Below are 25,822 nucleotides of genomic sequence, written 5' to 3'. Positions count from 1 at the left end.
GCACAATGTGTAACTTAACCCTATATCTACGTAACTCAAGTTTATTGAGAATAAGGACCACATTTCCAATGAACTCACAAATTTTTTTCTCAATTTTTCTTATTCTCTACTACAATTCATAAGCAATTATTAACGATTAAACTGAATGTAATTTTTTTCAGTTTCGTGTTCATGATAAAATTAATAAGTCTATTTAAAAAAAAATACCAATCTAAACACCTTTTTAATCAAATTTATAGAATTTATCCACTCTATGCCTCGTTATAAATTATAAATCGCATTACATTTGTTAGTTTTTCATTGTATTGGTACTCGTATTAAGTGAGCAGAATTTGAAATTATAAATAATAATGTAAATGTATCGTATATGCACCAAACATCAATACTTGGAGAGGATTTTAACCTCATTGCGATAATACCGTAAATTTATGTACGATATACAATAAAAAGTCCGTTACATTATGTTGCCTAACAACTCGTTAGAGAAAAGCTATCATCCATATTTAATTATAGGTCATTTTAACTAGATTTACCGCATCTTGTTTTTGTTTTTGTAATCACCAAGAGGATTTTCATTTATTTGAATTTTATGATTACCAACTGTTCATTATTTTTATACTTTATTAAGAATATTTTATAACTTGTCTTATGTTATTTTTTCTGCATTTTGTAGAAAAGTTAATTTAGTTTAGTAAGCAAAGTTTTCCTCCCCCAGCAATAAAGTATACGTTCCGATGAAAATTCTGACAATATCTTCAGTCCATTATCCAGATGTCTTAATTCCAGAATTAAATTTTTTATTTTATAAAGAGCGGGCTACAGTTATAAACAATTAGATAAAGCGACTCGAAAATTTTAATTCCAATAATATTGAATCGGCAATTACAATTGAAATTTTTAAGTTCTACAGGTAACCCTAATCTATTTCGCCTTTCTAAAAATGCCTCTAAACATTTAATTTTAATAAATAGAGAGAAATTTTTTATTTTATTTAATTAAATTATAAGGAGAAAATATTCAATGATTTCAGGGAAACTTTAAGGTACAATGTATACACAAATTTTATATTAGCTACTTTATGCTTCGAAACTGCCTTTACATTGTGATAATTGAAAATTTAATAATTTTCCAATTTAATTCTAAAAAAGTATAGCGTTAGGGAAGTTGAATGAGAAGAAGTTTGTAAAGTCAGCAAAACTTATAATTAAAGAAATTTGTATAATTTTTAAATCATTTGTTTGGTAATAAGCTTGTCAAATGTTTATCCATCATTCACCCGGTCTAATATTTTCTTAAAAGAATGCAAACAAGGTTAAATTATATTAAAAAGCACCCATCTGTTGTATCTATATTTATACGTTATAAAAGTTAAATTGAGTTTGGTCAACTAACTCTAAAACATAATGAACTAGGACTCATTATTCATAAAATTAAGCAGATATTATAGCAATTCACAAATAAATAACTTGAAATTTTTTTAATTTAAATTAAGGACCATTCAATTAACAATACAATCGAAGGATTTTGGGCTCAAATTACGATCTGACCTCTAAAGCATGTTTAATAATCTATGTGGCCAAATATTCAATTCGGCAATATTATTACTACTATACAAATTATTCTGAAATGTTGACCAAAAAAGCAATGTCTTGAAATAATCACCACAAAATTATGTCAACATTTCTGCATGACAGAAAATTTTCACTCCAAACCGTATATGATACTCGTAAACGAAACAACATGTTTTGAATAAAATCTCAATGTAAGAAAAATTGTGCAAAATATAAATTTAAAAAGTAAAACAAAGCAGAATAATAAAAAAAAAAATTCAAAAATGAAACCAACCTTACCGGCCTGTAATTTTTCTAAAACAGCATAAATAAGCGCATATATTTACATATGTGTACTGAACACATAACACCGATGTGAATACAAACTTACAAGCGATAGTAATCAACATTTTCATATTACACTTCTAACAATTCGCTATAATAATGCGGTTATGCTGTTAAAATATAGGAGAGTAAATCTAAATGATTTTCATTGGATTATAATTTGCTGTTTTTTTTTTTTAGTTTTTTTCTTCAATGAACATATTATGATAAACGTACATGTTATATGTTCAACGTATATAATATAATATTTGTATAGCACTATCATGCATGTATATCAACGATATCGTTTCAGTTTCATGTTACTTGCTTTCTTTATATTATAAAAAGCTTAATATTTAATAGACAAGGTGTAATTTCTTTAAGACGTTTTTATTTTTACTCTTGTATACGATGTTTAGAATATTTACGATATTAAAGAATTTTTCTTCTGTATGCACATCTGATACGATATACGAATGTGATTTTTTTTCTGAGCATTTGCGTTGTGTTGTCTCGTAAATAAGCAAATGTGTATGTGTATGTGATGTTACAACCAGATTTTCCTAAATAAATTAGGTTAATACCGAGGATCATAAATTTTTAACTTGTTTTTTTTTTTTTTGGTTATTAATAGAAGTAGAAAATAGTAAAAATATGCAAAAAATTTCATTTGCAAAACCTATGAAATATCGTAATATTTTCCCGCTTTTTTGTTATTATTCCAGAGATGAAAATTTTTAATAATTCTTTTAATTTTAGTTCTATTCTTGATGAACAATTGTTACGATCATTCCGCACGGAGTAAAAAATTCTTATTGTAGTTAAGATTATTTTCTATTGGTGTTGTTTTTTTTTTGGAAGTTTTTTTTTGTCGCCCAATTGAAATATTTAATTTATTATTAAAATTGTTTTTAATTATGAAAATTTTCTAATTTTTTGATTTCGCGTAGAATTTTCATAATCCAATATCCGTTTTAGAAAAATTTCATTGTTGAATATTCAATTATTCGCAAAATCAAAATAAATTAAGAGAGAAACTTTCAACAATAAACAATTTAAAGAAAGAATAATAATTTTTATTAAGTTGTCCGAATCAATTAACAAAAAAATAATAATATTAAAGAATAAACGCAAGAAAAAAACAAAAACAAGAAAACCGAAAAATCATTCAATTTAATTGCGGGTTCCATAGCACTGGTTATGTATGTTAAATTTTTTCGTTTTCTTATTAAATAGTAGTTATAATATATTTTTAATTGAAATTAATTAAATCAACAAAATTTATAATATTTAATAAAATAAAGAAAATCAATTAATGAAAATATGAAAAACAGAGAAATTATGATATTAAAAAAAAAAAAAAACAAAAATCGTGAATTGTTCTTTCATATGATGAAAATAAATTATGAAATTGAAATAAAATTTTTAATTGTTGCATTTTTACATGTTGATTCAATTTAAAAATTATCATATTAAATTTATTGACTTCATTTATAGCAAAAATAATCATAAAAATAAGAAAAAACGAACAAGGTGAAAATTTTGGTGTTGCGGTTTCAATGCAATGCAATGCCCGTCTGATTTTCGAATACAATTTTTTGCCTATTTGAATTAAAAGTGAACATTGAATTAAATAAAAAATTAAATTCAAAACTTTAAAACCAATTAAATATTGTATAATTGCATAATTATAATAATTAATAGTATAATTGTATGTGTGTATTTATGTGTGTATTGAAAAAATGATTTAATAATTTAATGAAAGAAAAGCAATACAATTATGATATAACTGTAAAAAAAAAAGGATTAAAATGAATTGTACAAAATTTCAATATCCTTAGGGTCCTCCAATATTATTGATGTTATTATTTACATATGAATATGGATACTACTGTATTATAAAACAAGTACAGTTACAAAGGGAATATAATTTATCCTTACCGCATCGTATACATATTTGTAATTCAAACAAAAAAATATTATTTTGTATTCTACTACAAAGTAATTTTGGTAGTCGCCTCGTCTCATTTAGAGTACATACTTATGTTACATTTGCCACCATTTAACAAGAAAAAAATATTTTCGAACTAACAAAAATTAAGATCTGACTGTGTTTATTTTACCGTTTATCGATTAGTCTATCTACTTCTTGTTCAAACACACATTTGAGAGCTGTCTATAGAGATTTTAAATTTGACTAAAACGTTTTTAAACTTTACTGAAAGTAATTTTGTATTGCAAATCCCATGTAGGTTTTCTTCCAAAACTATGAAAATCTCGTATAAAATATTTTTGTAAGTGAAAGGTTATGTAGTCTTAAAAATGTTTTAAATGTTTGTTTTACGATTTTTTTTTATGAAAATCAAAACGCCAAAAGCAACGTAATATTCAAATTGCAATAGGTGCGTATTTGAATTTTTTTCAATTTATGTTTATTGTTATAAAGGTTTTGCGTTTAGTCGCATAATACAACGGATATGATGCTAATAAATCTGTTTATGTTTGTGTATATGTATGTTTAAAAGTTTTGGAAATGACATTACCCTTCATGTATTTTAAGATCTTAAAATTCAACTGTATAGCGATTTTTTTTCAGTTAAACTTAAATAAACAGGGTATTCGTAACTTGATGGTAGTCTCGAAGCAGGTTGATAGAATTTCATTACCTTTTTATGAAAGGGAATTTCATGTGATTTTAAATGAGTACCCATAGTTCAGATTGTCTATCATAGTTAGCAAATTATCAGTAAAAATTTGAAAATTAGGCGATTTTAAGAAATTCCATCAAACGACATTGAAATTCAATTGGAACATCATATTTGAAGAACGAAGGCCCGAAAAGTCAGTGGTCGTTTTTCGTTCGTTTAGCCGCATTTTATCACTTTGCTTCAATTTTACCACCGAGTTGCAGAAACCCTAACCTATTTTTTTGAGTATTTCATAAAGAAGTGAAAGCTTTAACTTTAATATTTAATTAGATACTTTGTATATTTCGTATTGATGATTTATATTTGTGGGAGCAAGTAAATAACCGAATTATATAACTATTAATTATAAAACTATTTCAAAAAGAGTCTCCCCCTGGTAGCCTTAGGTAAGATAAACCCGATTCCGTTTTGATTTAAAAAAAAAATTAATAAATATTCGTAAATATTTGGAATATAAGAATTTAAGTTGCAAAAACTTTTTTTCTTACATTTTTTCCATATTTCTTGTAGGAAAGTAATTTGCGGAAATATTTTTAAACAATAAATAATTTTTGTTTTACAAACTGTTCAATTGTTTATTAATTTTTATTTTTTTCTTAAATAAATAAGCTTAAAACATATTTCGATCTATATTATCAAAAAATTTCAAACCTCGATTTTTACTTCGTTTTTTTTAAATCTTACATGTATATTCTTAAATTTTGTCTAAATATTCTTAATTTTTTATAGAAAAAGATTCCCACAAATTAACATAATTGATAATGTCCACGATATCTTCTTAACCTTAGAAACAACATAGTTGGTCTCAGTTATCTTTAGAAATTGCATTTTTATTTGTAATTTAGCAATAAGGAAAGCCCTATTAATCATTCATTAATTGATTAACATTAAACTGAATTCATTATACCTGTACGAAGGTATATTCGGAGGGTATACTCAATTTGCCTTACCGTTTGTAACGCTAAGAAATAATGCTCTGAGATATAGACTCAAGTGTATGTTTTTGATCCGCATCGAATTCTGAGTTGATTTAGCTTTGCCCGTCCATCCGTCCCAGCGATAACTCAAAAACTAATTGAGCTAAATTCACCAAATTTTCACAAATAATTGTAGTATGTGCCAGAACTCTATTTAAATTTTACATGATCGGGGTACCGGTTCGGGAAGCTTCCCTCTAACTTCAAAATTTATTTTGCTATATCTCAGAAACTATTAAAGCTGTGATATTGAAATTTCATACAAACGAATATATTAGTAGGACCAATGTGTTTGATAAAATTCGTTAAAATTTCTTGGCTCTTTCTGGTATCTGCTATACAACTTCAATAGTAGTTTGGCACACACAGTATTTTGAAAAACACAGTACTGAAATTTTGCATAAATTAATATGGTAATACGGCAATTGAAAGTCATAGTCTGTCTTATTTCGTACGGCTATCACAGAGTTGACAAGGTTAACTCTATTTTTTCTCATTTTTTCTTAACATAATAAATTACCGAAGAAAGGAAACAATAATAATTTTGGAGGAATTAAATAAACTTACATATTTTTAATTTTTCAATCGGTCAATGTAAAGAATTTCTCTATGTGGCAACTTAAGACCAATATTTATCCATTAGAATTGCATATCGCATAAATAAATCATAAGTTTACACAAATAAAATCATCATCACTTTACTCAAATTTATCCATGTACATATGTATGTATGTGTATTTAATATTGGTGAAAAACTTGAAAGTCAATAATTAAAACTGTTTTTAGAATCGCATTAAATTAAACCCATACAAATATAATGGTAGAAATTCTAATGCATAATTAATTCAAAGTTTATAAATCGTTATGATCGAAGGAGCAAAAATGTTATCGCCTGTAAAACGAAATATTTGTGTGCGCGCGATTTCAAATACAAAAAAAGAAAAAATTTCAAATTTAATCAAGATAACAAAACTCTACAACAACAACAACAACAAAAAATGCAATGAACACGATTATTATCAGTTTTTCTTCATGCATTTATGAATTTTTTTGTTGTTGATGTTGCATTTTTTTGCACAATTACTAACTGTTTTTATGTTTTTATTGTTGGCTTTTGCTTACTTCTTTTATAATTTTTGTTGTTCTTGTATTTATTTATTCTTCATCATTTTCTTCTTTCAAATAGCACCAACTAACAAAGTATTCATTTTTATTTTTTTTTATTTAGTTTAATTTTTTTGTCTTTTTCTTTATTTTTATAATATTTGTTGTGCAAAAAAATCATAAGTATTTTGCAAAAAAAGTTGTTGGCGATATTATTATAGAGTTAGCGATCACCTGGCTGATGATCTAATTTTCATTTATCTCCGAAGAAAGAAAGTTGAGCGATTTTCCTTGTTACAATATGAATGATTTTTTTCTTTGGTTTTTGATTTTTAATATCGCTGCTAACTCTAAATATACAGTCGTTGATTGGCCGTTAATGCGGGACAATCATTAAAATTTTTCATCTTGGACTTTTTAATATTTTATTTTATTATTAATAAAATCAAAAATTATATTTTAAATTTTACGATAGAATGCAACAATTGAAAATTAATATGAATTTTTTTTTTTGAAAATTGTTAAAATGTTAAAATGGAAAAATTTAAAAAAGAAGTGATATTTTTAGATTGCTAATAAAAATAATTTTTTTGATAATTTATTAAAAATTATTATGGTTATTGTGATAATGGAATGAAATATGAAATTATATTGTATGTGAAATTGTTGAGTTTGAAAATAATAATTCACGATTTTTGAAATTTTGAAACCAAATGAAAGTGAAAAAAATTTTACATAATACAATTATTATGGAATTAAAATTAGTTTTTGTTGAAAAAATTAATATGAGTGTGTAAAAATTATAAAAAAAGATTTTAAATATATTTAAAATTATTAAAATGGAAAAATGAATAATTGTAATTGGAATGATATTTAGCACAATTTTATAGGTTTGGTTCACTTTACAAGAAACAAAAAAGTGAAATAATGACAGTCGAACTAAAGCCGTTTTTGTTCTTCCAGAAGATTCAATAGAATACAAGCTAAGAGTTTTCGAAATTCTTATTATTAGTTTTAAAAACTTTTGAAAGTTTTTCCTTTTCAACACTTTGAAACTTAATCTGACATCCGAAATGTAATAACACTGTGTCGATACACAATTGAAGACACGAGTGAATGAAGGTGTCATCTACAATTTTTACAAATAAGGGGGTTTATTGCATAAATAGAAGTTTTATATTTTTATCTTTCCTATGCAAAAGACCGTTTTTCAAAAACTGAGTCAGTTTAAGAAAAAGCTTATTTTTAAAAGGTGTTGTGTCACACTTTTGAATTATTTTGCTTTGAAAGAAGGTTAATTTACAAGAAACTTCCTAATAATTAAAAGCTCTTGAATTTAAACAGCAATTTAGCTTATTCAGCAATACAATATTAATTGCTGAATAAACCAATTCGTTGTAAAATCTGTATTTCAATGTTTGGAGTAACAATTTACTTTACACGAATAAACCCTATTAATTTTGGTGTAATTATTGGAATAAGCCCTATTTTGGTTTAATAAAGTTAAACGATTAATGTGCTATGAATCGAAATTGTTCTTATGAATTTAAATGCAATTAATCTTTGCCACACGTACTTAAATCAATCAATTAAATTTTTTCTCATAAAACCAATCCGATTTGGGGCTATAACTTTATTAGTTAGCATATTTTATATTAGCCAAAGAATAAAGGCTATTTCTTTGCAAATATTTTTATGTAATGTTTGGCAAACCTATAATAGAATATTTTTTGATTATTGAATTTACTTAATTATTCAGAAAACATTTTATTATAACAATAAAATTTACAAGAATCAAAGTAGGATTTGTAATCAAATAATTAAATAAATTTTCAAAATTATTTTTTTTCTTTATAAGTTTAGAGGCTTTGTCATTAAAAAAGAAGCATTATTCCAAATTTTTGGAAAAAATTCTTAATGTTTGGTTATTTTCAATCATTAAATGCAAATAAACGTAATATATTTTTTAAAATGACTAGTGTTGCGTCATTTCGACGCAATAAAATTAAAAGTAAATCAAATAATGATATTCAATCAGTTTTGAATGAAAACGGCAATTGTAGTAATAACAAAATGTCAAATTCTACTACAAATGCTAATTTAAATGCTGCAAATTCAGCGACATCAACTGCTTATTCAATGAAAAGTGATCATAAAAGAAATCATGTAAATAATAATAGTGATATTAAGAAAAATGATAATAACGATAATATTAATAATATTAACATAAATAATAATAAATTTATGATCGAAAATAAAAAATTGTCACCAATGTCTTCGAAAAAGAGTACGATGAATAAATCAAATAGCAGTAAAAATAGTAAAGATTCTATGGAAATAAATCAAAGTAATCATTCTAATATGGATAAAACATCAAATTATAATAAAAATAAGGATTTAATTGGAAAAAAGGAAAGAAATACAAGACGAGCTTTAGTAAGGTAACAAAAAAATCATATTACATAAGTAATCGACAGCTTCATACTTGAATTAATAATGACTAAATTTAAATTAATTTAAAAAATGTGATTAAAAATTAGAATAGTTTCCACATGCATTAATGAGAATATGATATCCGTATGAAATATGCGGATAAAGTTGTATGAAATTTGAGAATCAACTTAGTAAACTTTTGAAAATGTAGGGCAGTTTTTATAAACATTCCTAAATTTCAACAACTTTTATAGTAAGTGAAGGCCATCTTATCTTATTATACATATTTGTGCGAATTTTGTACGAAATCTTCGCGATACTGCAGCTTTGATAGTTCTTCTAAAATGAGACTAAATAACTTTGAAAGTTGTGTATCAAGTATCCTAATCAGTACCTCGATCAGATGAAATTTAAACAAGATTCTGACATTTATTATTATACAGCCTTTACACAAAGTTATACTTACATAGACGAACGGACGGACAAACTGACTCTGAATTTGATGATGATCAAAAACATATGCTTGCGCATCTATCTCAGAAAACTTGCAAATGAAACGAAAATTATTAAGAAATTATATTATTATAACTTCTTAATAATTATAAGTATTATATTAATAGACACTATAATAGAATAATCACGCTACACGGTAGACAGCTTCAGCAGTGATAAAATCGTCAAATTTGTTGAGAACCTTACATACATGCATTTTAATTATTTATAGATAGATATAAAGAGCAAAAAACATGTTTTACTGAGATGCATTATTTAGAGATTACAATATACAAATCCGGTATAAATGGTACAGGTACGTGCACATGCAACGCTCACCTTTAAAATAGAACGCAATTAGGAAAATTAGTTTTCATTTTAATTAATTTAAAAACTAATTTCAACATCACCGCTTAAAATTTTATAGCTTAAACTTATTAATAAATGGATACAAACACATACTGTTGCTCGTATGTTTTAAGTAATAAAGTTTGCAAGTAATAATATTAAAATTTAATAAACTCAGTAATGCTAAGAATTAATCGCTTTAATTATTTTAATACAAGAAAATTATTTACACTTGCATACTTTGTACAACTTAGTTGCAATTAATCACTGAGTCTGACTCTTTTTTTAGTTAATTAACAAATAGGTCATGAATTGCTCATATTTTATTCATTCATTTTATCTTATTCATTTGAAAATCTTTACCCAGAATTAATAAAGTTTATGATATGAAGGGAAAAGCCTTACATTGCACTTTTAATTTTCAGTCTCAAATATTGTAAAAAATGTACTAGTTGCAAAAATTTCATTATGTTCATATTTGGTTATATATATATATGTATGTATGAGGAGAAGACATATTTAACTAACAATTTATGAATCCACTGCTTATACATTGCAATTACTTTATTACAAAATTTTTCAACAATTGTTCAAAATTACAACAATTGTTCAAATAATCATAAAATAAATTGGGATGATTTTCCGATTTAGGTTATTACATACCACAAAACTTTTATAATTTAATAAAGATATTTCTGTGTTGCGTCTCTCTATTCGAATATAAATGCTTTTCTATCTTACACTTCTTACGAAGGGAATGGATCAGTAATTCTGGAATTGGAAAAGTCTAGATTCAACCAAACTTTTAGGATAATTTCTGATTATTGTCTATAATAATTTTGCCAGAAATAAATTGCAAAAGACACTAGATTATTTTCAGGATTTCAAAATAATGATTTTAGTGTAGTTGAATTTAATAAAGCAAAGTTACATAAAAAAATAAAAAATTTTTGAGTTTCAAAGCAATTAATAAATAAAGCGAGAATTTTCTGTTTTTTCCAATGCACAGTTCAACAACAACATTTAGAATTTATTAAATGAAATTAGAAGTTATTACTGAATCCATTAAGAGTAAGCAGGATATCAAAAAAGCTTCCAACACAACATTATGGGATTAAATTGAATTTCTAATTCATAGAGTTGAAACTTACAGTTTAAAGGAATAGAGGCTGTTGAAAACAGAAATTTTTTACTTATACACAATTAGTAATTCAGAACGAGTGACAGAACTTGACCACAGCATGATATTTGATTTCAGTAATTATATTCTCATAAATTTAAAATATTCTTAAAAAAGCGTGCGTATATTTTAATTTAAAAATTAGAATCTGACTGATCTGGTTTTAATACATGTCCATAAGAAGTTTTCACTAAAAGCATAATAAGTTTCAGTTGCCTAATAAATACGTTTTTATTAATATTTCATAAAAATTAGAATCTGTTAATCAAAATTTTAGTAGAAAATTGTGATAAATTTATATGCCGAATTCATATTCAAAATCTTCCACTTTCCAATGTAAAAATAAATCGACAGAAGTTAGGATTGAAATATAAACGTAACGGCAACTATTTCTATACATTGAAAACTGAAATGGCAGGTTACAATTTCATAATTTTACGATTACTGCCATATAAGTAACAAGAACAAGAGACTTAACAAGATTTATTAGCATTTTAATTACAATTTTAAACCATTTCTTTCTGCATTCGCGAAATATTTCCAATTGTTCGTTTAATATTTGTTATAAAAGCTGCAATCGGTGTTTATTATAGGATCAAAATATAAAAAACAATTCAAGTCCACATTTCTGATGAACAATTGACAGGTGCCAAAAATTTCAGCCTTTATAAAACATAAAAAAATCTGATATGGTGAGCATATAAGCGACTAGATTAGTGAAATCTAGTCGCTTATATGCTAAGTATTGTCTAGATTAGTGAAAGTGTTACAGAATATTATAAAAATGTCTGTAAAATACTTAAAATCGGCCCTCAGATCAGTTTCCGAGCCCTGATCTTTGAAAAAATGTATATGTTCATTAATACGAAGAATTTAAATATTAAATTTTAATGAAATCGGTTGATTATTTCTCTTTATATACGCAAAAATGTATATTTGGCCTGTAGTAAACGTCCAGTCGCTGACACCTGATTTCTTCCAAAAGTTAGGAGATTTCGCGGAAGATCAAATGAAGTTTATATATGAAATTTCAAGCAAATCTATTGAATATTTTCTTCATAATGATCAAAAATGTAAAACAGGCCCGCTAAAAAGTGCAGATCCCGAGGCCTGATATATCCTAAAAGTTGATCAATCCGTGCCATGATGGAAATAAACTTACATATAAAATTTCATCAAAATCGGTTCGGCAGAACTTGAGATAAACGCGTGCACACACAGACCGACAGACCGACAGGTTGCTAAAAATAGTTTATTTACACTTCCCTACCATGGAGAAGTGTGTTCCCAGCGAAAACTCGATATGCAAAATTTGTTGCCATCACATAATCTACCTATTGTGGTCCGTAAATATGAATAGAACTCTGGAAAGAATTCAGTAGAAAAATTCAAAATTACTGTCCATCAACCGGTATAGACGTGTTCACGTTTTGCTTAATTTAATTCTTCTTAATTTTGCTAACGTTATCAGAATTTAGATCTTTCCAATTGGAAAATTACTTAAATAAATTTATGTATAAATAAAGTTGGGTCAAACCAATGGTTTGTATTGTAGCACTTTTCCCTTCAACAAGTGAAAATTCTGCTTTTAAATACAGTCTATGTATACCTATCACACTATTAAAATTATTTTCATTCATATACAAAACTATTTCTAGGATTGCATATATTTAGGATGATGCATGATGCAATCTTTGAAATAAAGAAAAAATTAATATAAAGAGGGGTTAACATAATGCTCGATTTTAAGGTTTAATTGTGTGAGTTAAGAAAAATAATTATATTTTTAAATGTCATGGAATTTACCGTTAACTTTTTGCGTTTATAGAAATTTGAAAAACTTACGGTTTCAGAAATATAGGGTGTCAAAAATTCAAATTTTACAAATTTCAAGGGGCGATAACTTGAGAGGGGGTGGAGATGGAAAAAAATTTTCTTCTAATAAATTATAAATAAATTATTTGTTAATGTCTAAAAGCCCCTAAAATTTAAAGTTTCTACAGACTGGGGTGTAGAAGAAAAACGACATCAAAAATTTGCAAAAAAAGGACTTTAGATAACGGTAAATTTGAACGGCCATTTTGTTTTTATAAAATTTAACTATAGTATACCGCGCTAGGGGAAACAAGCCGCTGCCTTTCTGCGTTTGCAAAATTTCAAAAATGCTTATGGTTTCATTGCAACAAATAGTTAAAAAAGGTCATTTTTAGCATTTTGGGGGGGTATAACTTCTAGAGGTCTATCTTCAAGGATGTAGAAATTTTGTAAACAAAAAAAGTGTCCACAGACGGACGGACAGAGTGAAACTAATAAGCACTTTTTCCAAAAAATTTTTGGAAAAGTGCTAAAAAAGGAGATTGGGTTAACAATATATGTCGTCAAAATTCACAATTGTGGTTTATTTAATCAAAACCGAAGAGGAGTGCTATGAAAGCAAACTTTGTGTGATTTGAAAATTATTATTAAAAATAATAAAGGGCAAGATAATTGTGACTGTTTTATTCTTACTACCATCCATTTTATTACAAAACTTAGACTGATACTAACCTGTAGATTTATTGTGATAGCAGCAGAAATTGATTACGACAGCATTGATTTTATCATCCTTTATTAACAAAATAATTTTCGATGAAAATGAATTTTTTACTGAATTAATTTTAAATCTGTTTTTAACACTTTTGTTTAATCAAGTTTGGTCGTCTTTCCAACTATTTCAATTATTAAGTAATTTTTAATAATTTCCCAATTGAAATTTCATTTTGCATCTAAATTGGTGAAAAGAAGATTTCATGGTCAGTAACATGAATAATGACGTTGACCTCAATTTAAGTGAAAAAATACTATTAGAGTTGTAACAGTTAACAAAAGAACGAGTAGATAAAATTTTCTTTTTGTATTTTTTAGTATAAGATTTTTTAAAGCTTGAAATCTTCTGCTCCACTTTAAAAGTAACACAAATAATCTTTTCTCTTAAATAAAATTATAAAAACACATTTTCAATTTTTCCGTGTTTCTTATAAGAAAAAATTAATTTTATATAAAATTTGTTTATAGCAAATAATTTTATTGCAATTTTTATTGCTCCCAATATCATTCATTCTTGATCAATAATTTTCACGAAAATTTCTTCTTTGCGGATTGCAAAATATTTTTATTAATTATTAGTTTCATAAAGAATTAATATGAAAGTATTTGTAAGATTTTTTGACATATTTTTGACATACTGAAATTTTTATAAAATTGTTGTTGTAAATTTTATTTTTTTTATCAATTTTATTAGAAAAATAATTCAATTAATTTTCGCCATTGGATTACAAACCTTTGATGTTATCAAATATCTAACTGCAAATTTTCCGTTTATTAAACTGAGTTCCAAGTGCCGATAAGTGCCGGGCATTCAGACTATGGCGTCTGTTCTAGGTCTATGTATGAAAATATTCTTTCTGAAATATTTTAAAACGTTGACAAATTTACCGAAAATCTTTGGCAAGGTTACGAAAATTTATGTTTCGATTTTTCAAACCCAAATTAGGATACTTGCTCTGCAACTTTGTATACCACATTTTGAAGGACAATTCCATGCATATCAACCAAATTTTTTCTTCAAACTTAAGAAACCAAATTACTGATGTTTTTTTCTGAGCTAAACGATAAACTGTAAATTGTTGTATAGAGTAACAATACGTTGCGACCCAAAAAGTGGATGTGCTGTGCATCTAAAATCATTTATAATATCTGAAAAACCGCGCTCCCTCGAAACCCATACTCTTACTGATTCATAGTATCTTGCAAAGGCTGATTTCTTGCAGCGCACTTTTACTTAGAGTACGTAACCACCCAGGGACTTCAACAGATTTTCCAAAGCATCAAACCTACACATTCATCGTGGCAGTATACAGAAATAAACGAAAATCGTGTTACAAACTTTGAATATTGAAAAAGAAAACGCTTTAAAATGCGTTTTTATTGCCAATAGCATTTAAATGAAAAAACCCACAAAATTAAACTTTTCTTTAAATTAATTCATATTTATATACATATTTATCTGCATATATGTATTACAATTCTATACAAAATCGTGTAACAGTAGCAATGCTTAAAAATCTGTTATGACTTTATTAACATTTTCTTGCAATAATAATTGTTAATTGTAAAATTAGCAATAAAATTAACGTTTTTCTGAAAGGAGTGAAAGTATTTGCAGTTTACTTTTGATTTTACATCTACACATACGAGTATATTCAGTAGGGTACAATGGATTTTATTTTAAGGTGTGCAATGAAATTTAGGAAGAAGTTCTTCATATAAAAAAGAATATTTTCTCGCTTAATTGTTAAAAAACATTAATGGGAACTGTAAGAGTCAACATATTATTCTCTCTTCTTCTTTTATTAGTTTGTTTTAGAATCGTTTATATGCCCGAGTCCATTAGAAGAGCATTCAACTACAATTTTGGTTAATGTACAAATTTTGAATTTATTGAGGTACTAACACTAGTGTACTCGTATTCGATTGCATTCCAAGTTAAATTTCTTTTACAACGAATTTGTGAAGATCAAATTGGAGTTCATGCCTTCATATAAAAGATCTTACACATATATCAATATTATTATACTGTTATGTAAATATTACACTATTTATGCCAATATTATAATACACTACTATCACGTTAAAAACAAGAAATGCTAGAAAAAATTAAATTAAAAATGTATGAATGTATAACACAGTCAAATGAATTATAAAAGAGAAAAATGTTAAGAGTTTAGAAATGATAAATTTCATTTTGAAATTTCTCGCTGCACTTACTGTACGTCTCTGATTCATACATGCGAGTCAGTAAAATTATTTTATATTAGTTTATGAAATTATCAATTTAAGTATGTAGATAATATATGTATACGTGCACACTTATGTACATCTCGCAAACAATTTGAAATAAAATAATTTCTTAATAAATGTACAAATAAAATTTGGAAAGGTGATTTTGATTAAGATTGTTTAAGAGATAAAAATTAAAAAGTTGTGAAAAAGTCAGTTAAGAATAAGTAAGCGTATTTAAAGTAAATGTGTTAAATTGATTGTTCAATGATAACAACTGTTTGCTTTGTCAGAATCTGAAGTAGTACAGTATATGGTAAAATACTTATATATATATAGCATAAGAACTACTTTAACTACTTATGAATATGTAATTGATTTTGAAACTATAGAAATATGAGCTTAAAATAAAATTTGACTTTAGCTTCAAAATTACACTTTAGTACTTACCATAAATAAGTAATTAGTAAATAGTTCTTAGCCTTATTATTTACTACGTATTAATAGTAAATTTAATAAAATAAAAATTTTGTAATTTGTGATCGTTTTATCTAGGTAACGATATAATTACTAAAGTAATAATTGCAACAGTTCTAAAAATTCATTGGGGCGGGGGGTGTCTATATAGAAATAATATAAAATCTATAATAAAATCTGAGGCGGATGAAAGCCCCTGAAAATCAAGGAATACAAATTTTTTCTCATTATAGATTTGCTGTCTGATTTTTATACCCGTAGAAACGTATGTTCGAATATAGACTCAAGTATATGTTTTTGATCAGAGTCAAATTCTGAGTTGATTTAGCTTTGTCTGTCCGTCCCGACGATAACTCAAAAACTAATTGAGCTAAATTCACCAAATTTTCACATATGATTTATTGTAATAAGTGCCAGAACCATGTTTAATTTGGGCACGATCGGAATACCGGTTCGGGTAGATGCCATACAACTTCAAAAGTTATTTGACTATATCTCAGAAACTATAGAAGCTGTAATATTGAAATTTCGCACAAGCAAATATATTAGTAGGGCCGATGTGCTTGATAAAATTCGTTAAAATTTCTTGGCTCTTTCTGGTAGCTGCCATACAACTTCAATAGTAGTTTGACACACACAGTATTTTGAAAAACACATTGTACTAAAATTTTGCATAAATTAATATGGTAATACGGCAACTTAAAGTCATAGTCTGTCCCATAGTCAGTTAGGGCATCTTTATTCCCACATAGAATAACAAATTCGTACGGGTATCACAGAGTTGACAAGGACAGCTCTATTTTTTCTCGTTAATATTACAAAAGTAAAATTTATGAGTTTATGAACAGGGATGATATCGTTTTTTTTTTGGTTCTTGTAAGTAATTACAATATCAAGTTTAATTAATCATCAGATTTTATCGTAATAATTTTTAATATGTTTAAGTTGATTTCTTTTGCTGTACATACTCGGAAATACTCTTTGCAAGTTCACTAGATAAGGAGCCTAATTGAAGTTGCAGTCTACTACATTAATTTCAGTGGGTTAAGTGTTGTAATTTTTGCAAATATGATGTTGATATGAGTTTGTATTAAAATTTTTATTTCTAAAATAAATTGCAAAGTATCTAAAAGAATGATATTTAAAAATACATCGATATAAAAATTATCTATTTGCCAAGCGACTTGAATTTGCTTTACTAATTTTAATAGAAATTTTATATTAGTTTGATGGTATCCTTCAGATCTCCGTAATCATGAATAGTTTTTTTTAATAATGTAATTAAAATTCATATAAAATCATAATTCAAATTCTCTAGTCCATGTTAAAATTCTATGTAATGCGATTTAAAAATATTCCTGCTAAAATTTAGATTTAGTAAATTTTATTTGAGCATTTTTGTATCGTTGTATTTTGATTAAAATGTAATACAAATAGAAAAACTTTTAAATGGTATGAGTAAAGTGAAATTTACAAAATGTATTTTTATTGCTATAAATATTTACGATATTGAATGATGTTAAGTTTTCTCTAAGCAAAGTTATACTTATTAATTAAGAAAAAAAAACAACGCTAAGTAGTTTATGCTCAACTAATTTTAATTTTAAAACGTTAACAATTAAGCCACAATCATTTTCATAAACAAATTTTACAAATTAAAGCAAATATGATAGGTGTACAATTAAATTGCTTCTTAAATATTTTATTATAAAACACGACCAAAATATTAATATGAATGAATGAGTGCATTTCAAAAAAATCATCATTGCGCATCAAAATATTTATGTATCTGTTGCATATTTTTTTATCGCTATAAACACAGTTGATACATACAAAACTACAAATATGTACATTATAGTGTCTGTATATTTGTTTACATAAAATTCATGTTTCCTTGAATTATAGCAGTGTTTCTGTTATGTGAACGAAAATAATCGACTGGCAATTTTTAATAAAGTTCTGTTGTTTTCCATTGCAATTCACATTGATTGCATGCACAACACTCGTTAACGTTTCCTTTCTTTAATTTTTATTATCGTGTTTGCAAAATTACTGCACCATTTATACAACATAGTGAAAATTTTTCTCGTAAGTAACAATAACAAAAAAAAAAAAAAATTTGAAAATTCGAATAAAAGTTTAACGACCTAATTTATATAAAAACAAACAAAAATTTATTAACTTAGAAATTATGTCATAGACACTTGAAGTCACACACGTATGCGATAAAGTGGGTGGATGTTCCAATATTTATTTATTTAAATGTACTTTGAATTTAAATGTAAAAATATGAAAAAATGTACCGTATAATTCCAATCAGTCAGTCCCCGTCTACTCACAAAACTTTTACACAATTCTAGATGGAAAAATAAGTTAGAACATTTTAGTTAAAATGTTAGTCATCAAATTTTTGAAATTGTGGTATAATTGCACACAACTCGTGATGCCAAACACTTTTTACAATATTTTCAATCTGTAAAAAGTGTTTCGTATCACGTGTTGTGTTCGAATTTAACGGGAGTATTTATCTGCATGGCATATAACATTATTGACTGGATCACATACAAATTAAGACGCGTTTAAAAATTGTGGAGCTACTAATTTACTTAATTTAACATTTATTTGTATCTTTAATTTGTGATTCCGTGCAACTTAGGTATAGATTCCCAGAATGTAATTTTTTTATCTTGTTTATAAGTCCTAGATTCTTAAACGATTCCTTTGTTTGAAACGCAATCGTTTGGAACTATATTTTTGTATTAGCTGCAAACAGTTCAAGACATAACTACAATAGTACAATAATCTGCGATAGCATGGTTTGGAAATAATTGAGAATTTTTCTAATGATAGTTCTGCAGATCGATCTATTATTGAAAATTCAATATTCTTTACACATTAATTTCACAATCTGGTGAATTTAATTATGGTTAAATGAATTTTTATGGCAAGCTTTTAAAATAATTCATATAAAAACTAACAGGACTGAAATTTTGAATAAATGAATGCTGTTACAAGAACATTAAGTGTTTCAACTTTAATACTAGTACTGCATTTCTTGAAAAACTTAATAAAAACACCATATGACGTTAGTTGTTATGTAATTTAAAAATTAATCTTCGTATTACAACATCATCAGAGAACCAATCCACTGTATTATGTAATTCATGTTACAATTATCTTCATGAGTGACACTTATTTATAAGTTGAATAGCCTGTTGCTGTTTTAATCTTGTATTTATTTTTTTAAAGCTCATAGAAATATTTGAATAAAATAATCATCACGATTTATTTTCCACTTAAATCTATTTTCTATAATTCAATAAATTTGCCTCATTCCTAAGAGAATTGGTTCAAAAAATGATTCACATCAGAAAATACCAAAATGTCACATTCAAGCCAGGAAACACCTATTACATATGACAGGCGATTTTAGTTCCGTTTGAATGCGTAATTTGTAAAATTATCGTGGTCAGTCGGGGTTAGCGTTTTTCAAAAATTAAATAATGAACTTTTGTGTAAGTTTTGGTCTTAGTTTACATTAATATAGAATAAAATTAATTAATTATTTATCTCATCTCATTATTTGAAATTTTCGCGGTTACTTTATTATTTTTCCTCCAAATATTAAAAGATCGATATCGAATTATTGATACTTCCCTTGTAAGAAGTATGGATACCAAATATCGAATCGAATCTATTCTCATAATGTCCCTAATTGTCACTCTAAGTAGCAAAAATGGCATTTTTCGATAATTTATTGTATTGGCCATAAACAAAACGTAAACATATTTTAAATTTCGCAAGCGCAGAGAAATGACAAGCAGCTTGTTTTTTTTGTCAAATAGCATGAACAAACATTCAAATGACACCGTGATCGTTATAGAATTACCCGTTATGTCAAACCGGTTTGTTTTCAAAATTTCACTTCGATTTTCTATTAAACAAAAATTTCTAACACTCTTTACTTTGAAGTTACTTTTCATTAAAATAAACAAATTTTTGTTATAATATAGGTAATTCTTTAATTAGCTATTGAATTCGAACAAAATGTTAATGCACAATATATTTTTTTTTGATTCAAAGAGAATGTGCTAGATACTTTAAAAATCATATGTTTGATGTATTTTTACTTACATCGGATTTTGATATGCAACAGCAAATGAATTGATAATGCTACGAATATGTGCTCTATAACCACAGATTATTTATCAAGCCTTGCCGATAATACCAAAATAATTTTTGGCTTTGTTGAATTGTTTGACAAATCTTACCAAACAATAAAATGAATATTGATTTTTAAAATCGAGGGTTAACATAGACTTTTAATCAAAATTAAATTAAATATGTATTTTTTGCTAATATATCCAAACGTTCTTAATTATAACAACATCAGCAAATTTGCAATACTTTTAACCACCTTACACATAATTTGAAATAATTTTAGTAAACTCGACTATAATCTTTCTTGTGCGTATTCAACCGTATTCAATCCAATTTTTAACGAATTTATTTTATTTTATTTTTAGTGCTAATACTCAAATGGACAATGATGTAACACCAGTATATTTAGCGGCTCAAGAAGGTCATTTAGAAGTTTTGAAATTTTTAGTATTAGAGGCTGGTGGATCTCTGTATGTAAGAGCACGGGATGGCATGGCTCCCATTCATGCTGCATCACAAATGGGATGTTTAGATTGTCTCAAATGGATGGTTTGTATTTTTTGATTTTCTTTTTGCTTGTTCTATATAAAAACTATTCTTATTTCTGGATAACCTACTTTAAAAAAATAATTTTATAATTAAGAACTTGTTTTAAAGAATTCTCGCTTTAAACAAAAATGAAAAAAGATATCTATAATAAAAATTCTAAATGCTTTACAAAAAAAAAAAAAGTGGAAATAGAAAATAAAATCTGTCTTATTCGTTGTAACTGTTTGCATTTTAATATCAGTTGCTGTCATTTAAGTAACTGCGTTTCTTTACTACTTTTTTCTCTTTTTTTTCTGAATGCGCGGAATAATGCAATAAAAAAAAATAATCCTATTATGCAGGTATTTCAGTGTACATTGCATATTTTAAAACCTCCAGAGGAATATAAAAAAGTAGACCATTTCTAAAATTATAAAGCGACGACAATGAAACGCTTTATTTTTAACTATTAAAAAAGTTGATTTTTACTAATATGGGCAAATAATAAAAAACTCAAATGGTTTTTTTGTTCTAAGATTTATTTCATCCCAGTCAAACCCCTTGTTACTATTGATATTCAAAGCAATGTTGTTTATAAGACAATAAATTTACAAGAAAGGAAATATTAAAATTTAATTAACTTTAATTGATTCACAAAGAAATAAAAAAGGAAGCCTTTTACAGTAATTGTGAATTAGAAATTGTGAATTTCAAGCAAGATTTGTGTTTTTGATAATAAATTGTTACTTTGATGTACTTCTTCCTTTCAAATTCATTTTAACATTATATTCAATCGGGAAATAGATCAATTGGAAAGCAGTGGTAACTTTTTATTGCACATGCAATTCAAACCATTGATACATAGGTGTGCTGCTTCTGAATAATCAATTACATATAAACTGTTATTCGTCAACTTTAATTAACTATCATGATTGATTTTTTATCATATTTCATTCACTACATTGACCTATTTGTCAATATTTCTAAGAAAAAAAGTTTATTCACTTAGTCATTCACATAATATTAAAAAATTATGACTAAAATCACAAGTACAGATAAAAATCTTATGCTCTACTTATATCGGCCGAAAAAACTGGTATACAATTCGAATTTATCAAGACTACGAATCTCTAACGTGAAGTTTGATTCTCGTAAAATTACAACTATAAACAATCAAAAATCAATAACTACCCACGGTTCTAAGCTTGATGCTTTGAAAAATATGCCTGTTAGTTTTATTCCACAAAGTTTCTACGCCGTTCAAGATATGAAATTTGGAACACAAAATATAAATGTTAGTACTATTATAATAATTTCGAGTCCCTGTCGCAAAGGTGCAAATTTTTGACAAACTATTGTGGCCAATTCAAAAGCTTTTAAATGTCAGAAATTATCTAAAAAAAATTGAATTATTATAAAAAATTATTAATAAATGTGAGCCTGAAATCGCCATTTTATGCGAAAGAATACTCACGTGCCTCATTATAACTAAATTAATTATAATCAATACAGCAATTCCAGTTTTATATTGGCTATCTCCTGAATTTATGTAAAATTATGTGATAATGAGAGAATAATTTCAATAGATCATTTTTAGCACTTTACCCAAAAAATATTAGAAAAATTTGCTTATTAGTTTCAGTCTGTCCGACCTTCTATTCGTTTATCTCTGCATAAAGCTTCTCAACCCTTTGTATTAGAAACCTCAAATATACATAAATAGATCTTTAGTATTAACTTATTTCTATAAAGCAGAAACGCTGAAAGGTAGTGAAATTTGAGTCATAGCACTAGCATTAAGATCCAAAAGACATTTTGTCTTTATGGTCCTGTAAAATGAACAGTTATTTCAAACACGTTTTTTTTTCAAATTTTTGATGTAATTTTTCTTTTAGACGGTAAGAAGTACAAGCTTGAAATTTTATCTTTTAGATGCTGATCAATTATTCATTTCGTTCTAGAAGAAAGTTTTTTCCACCCCCATCTTCTTTCAAGTTATCATCTCTCAAAAATTGTAAAACTTGAATTTCCGGTGCCTTATAGTTCAGAAACTTCAAACATTTTAAATTTCGACTACAAAAAAGAAGCAAAAAGATAATGGTGAATTCCATACAATCAAAAAACATAATTCATCTTAACTCACTTATTTAATCGTCCAGTTCCAGCTTTATTTATTGCTTTGGTCAATTTATTTTTGTTTTTTTTTTTTTTCTCATCCTAAGTATATGCGATAATTTGATATGTTTTGATATACATGAACGGTAGTAATAAAATAATGTAGTAGATTGTTTTTAAAATCTATATTTATTCGAGGAAAAGTGCTGTTTTTCATAAAACTTGCTTTGATCCAACTTTATTTTATTTCATCTTATTAATAGCCTTTTGTTTGTTTTTTGACATAAGACAATTATTCTACTGCAATATAGTTTAATTTCCTTTATATTTCGAAATTTATGAAGCAAAGCATCTTTCTTTACATAAAAATTTTAAACATCCTTATCAATTTAAAACTGTTCAATGATAAAATTTCTACTTTATATAGATTAAATACAATGCATTCTAAGACTAATGTTCGAGCAATAATTCAATATCACCATATTAACCAGAATTCAAATACTGTGCGGTTTATTATATTAAAGCAATTTTATTGAGTACAATATTGAATGTAATATTGAATAAACACAAATTCATAAGGATAACAGTTTATTTATAGACGTTTTGCATACCAAAGAGTTGTATGTCTCGATCTATTTTCTGTGTCATGCAACATTAAATAATATTCTTTTTGAATATTTCTTTGATATTTGAAACATTTTATGTAACTGTATCTAGTTCTAAATAATTGCTAAAATAATACTTAATCTTCAACGATTTGTACAAAATCAAAATGAGAACAAGTTTACTATATATTTATAGGAATATAAATACATACACATTTACTTGCGTATAACATTCACCTACATTTTTGTTTTCAAGAAATATTTGCAGCATTTTTAAAATAATGGATTCAATGAATGAGTAACATTAAAATTTTAGACTAGAAGTTCGATATAATAGAAATATCTATAGTACTGGGATTTATTTTTGAAAAACTTCTAATAAAAACAGGCTATTTTCAAACTTCGTTTATTGCATAAGATGTAAATATATCGTAAATTTAGTCTTTAACATTATAGATATACATAAAAGAATGTATGTATTATGAATGCATGTAAGAAGACCAGTTTAAACGTTTTAAAGGTAAAACTAGTATTCAACTGTAGTAGGAACACAGGTTTTATTAAATAGGTCTACATTGATATGTATATGTAAAAATTTAAAATTTATTTTCTAAGTCATATAAAAAGATAGAGACACAATTTACATAAAGAGTGAATAAAAAAGGTGGGTTTTTGTTTTCTTTTGGTTTTGTTTTTGTGATTTCACAGTTAAAAAAATTTTTTAATTCTTAAACTATGTAATTTGTGTTCTACTTATTGAATTTTATTATCGAATGCAATATTTCAGATACAAGCATTAAAAGTCAAGGTTCCAAGTTATCATTATTAGAATATGTGCCCGCATAACATTATATTTTATTACAGAAATAATACAATCGAAACTGTTACAAGTAAATAAAATGATAAACTTTACCTTAATTTCGTATTTAATTTTTATTGTCCGCTTATCTGGAATCTTAAATATAAAAAAACCAATTTTGACTCTTAGTTTTCATAACTTTCATCTTCAAATTCTAAAAATATCTTGTAGTGGTTTACATAAATGATATGTTACATTCTACACCTACATTGAACTGGCAGTCACTTAGTTATGTAGGTACTCAACTGTTATTCTAAAAACTCTCATTGCAACATAATATATAATTATAGAATAATAGCGCAAGTCTCGGACGGTAAGTACAAATTCCTCCAAATTTTATATTTTCTGTAAAATATTATATACAGAAAGCTATAGTATTTTTATAGTTAATATAAATTTAGTTATTAGTAGAGCTTTAGTTATTAGAGAATAAGAAAGTGATTTTCTTAGGAAATTTGTGAGTTAGTTCAGTTGACAAATAAAGCTCGGATATTGAATTTGAAGAAAGTGTGTTAATCAATTTCATATATAAAGCCAAAAATCGGCGTCTAGTGAAAATTTGTTTTGCGAGCCAAAAAATTGTTAAATGATTTAACAACAAGAGTTAAAATATGAAAGAACGTAACAACAAGAATTGAAATATTAAAAAAAAATCCTTTGATTATTTCTTTATGTATCATGCAAATTTGGACTGTAATAAAAGTTCAGTTGATCAATAAAAATTATATTATAGATAAATATAACTTTTATTAAAAATGTGTTGAGTGAAAATAATTATACATGTGTGCACTACTGACAGACCAACAGGCCAATAGATCATTCAAGTTTCCTCAACATATGAGTGAATTTCCGAAGAAAAATTGACTTGGTGTCATTAGGATTTATCGATTTCGACCATCTTTATTGTCACGTATAATATGCGATTAGTAAAGATTTGGAATTTTTTCCCGTTTCAATTTCTAAAACATTTTATTTTACAAAATTCCTCACAATGAGATTTACAGGGAAATATATCCTTTTATTAAACGATATAAACTCAATTACTGCCGATATTTACAATTTTACAGACATCATTTATAGGTTAACTATGGAGTCTTCAGAAAAATAAATTTTAAAAATTTTTGAAAACATGTTGATCAATGT

At 26.1% G+C, this 25,822-nt stretch overlaps 1 protein-coding gene across 3 annotated transcripts in view; it reads left to right on the top strand.

Moving 5' to 3' along the window:
• The first annotated feature begins 2,814 nt into the window (after positions 1 to 2,814).
• LOC129618756 (probable serine/threonine-protein kinase cdc7) overlaps positions 2,815 to 25,822 on the top strand; it is a 53,277-nt gene continuing 30,269 nt past the window's right edge. For all 3 annotated transcript variants that reach the window (XM_055533721.1, XM_055533720.1, XM_055533719.1), the window contains exons 1-3: positions 2,815 to 3,076; positions 8,522 to 9,104; positions 20,938 to 21,121. In XM_055533721.1, the coding sequence (XP_055389696.1) occupies positions 8,581 to 9,104; positions 20,938 to 21,121 (708 nt within the window). In that variant the 5' untranslated portion in view covers positions 2,815 to 3,076; positions 8,522 to 8,580. The remainder of the gene's footprint in view (positions 3,077 to 8,521; positions 9,105 to 20,937; positions 21,122 to 25,822) is intronic.

This window comes from Condylostylus longicornis, unplaced genomic scaffold (genome assembly GCF_029603195.1).
Source record: "Condylostylus longicornis isolate FDR11 unplaced genomic scaffold, ASM2960319v2 ptg000010l, whole genome shotgun sequence".
In the NCBI taxonomy this organism is placed as follows: Eukaryota; Metazoa; Arthropoda; class Insecta; order Diptera; family Dolichopodidae; genus Condylostylus; species Condylostylus longicornis.
Note: the sequence above shows the minus strand (reverse complement) of the source record. Positions and strands in the feature narration are given on the sequence as shown.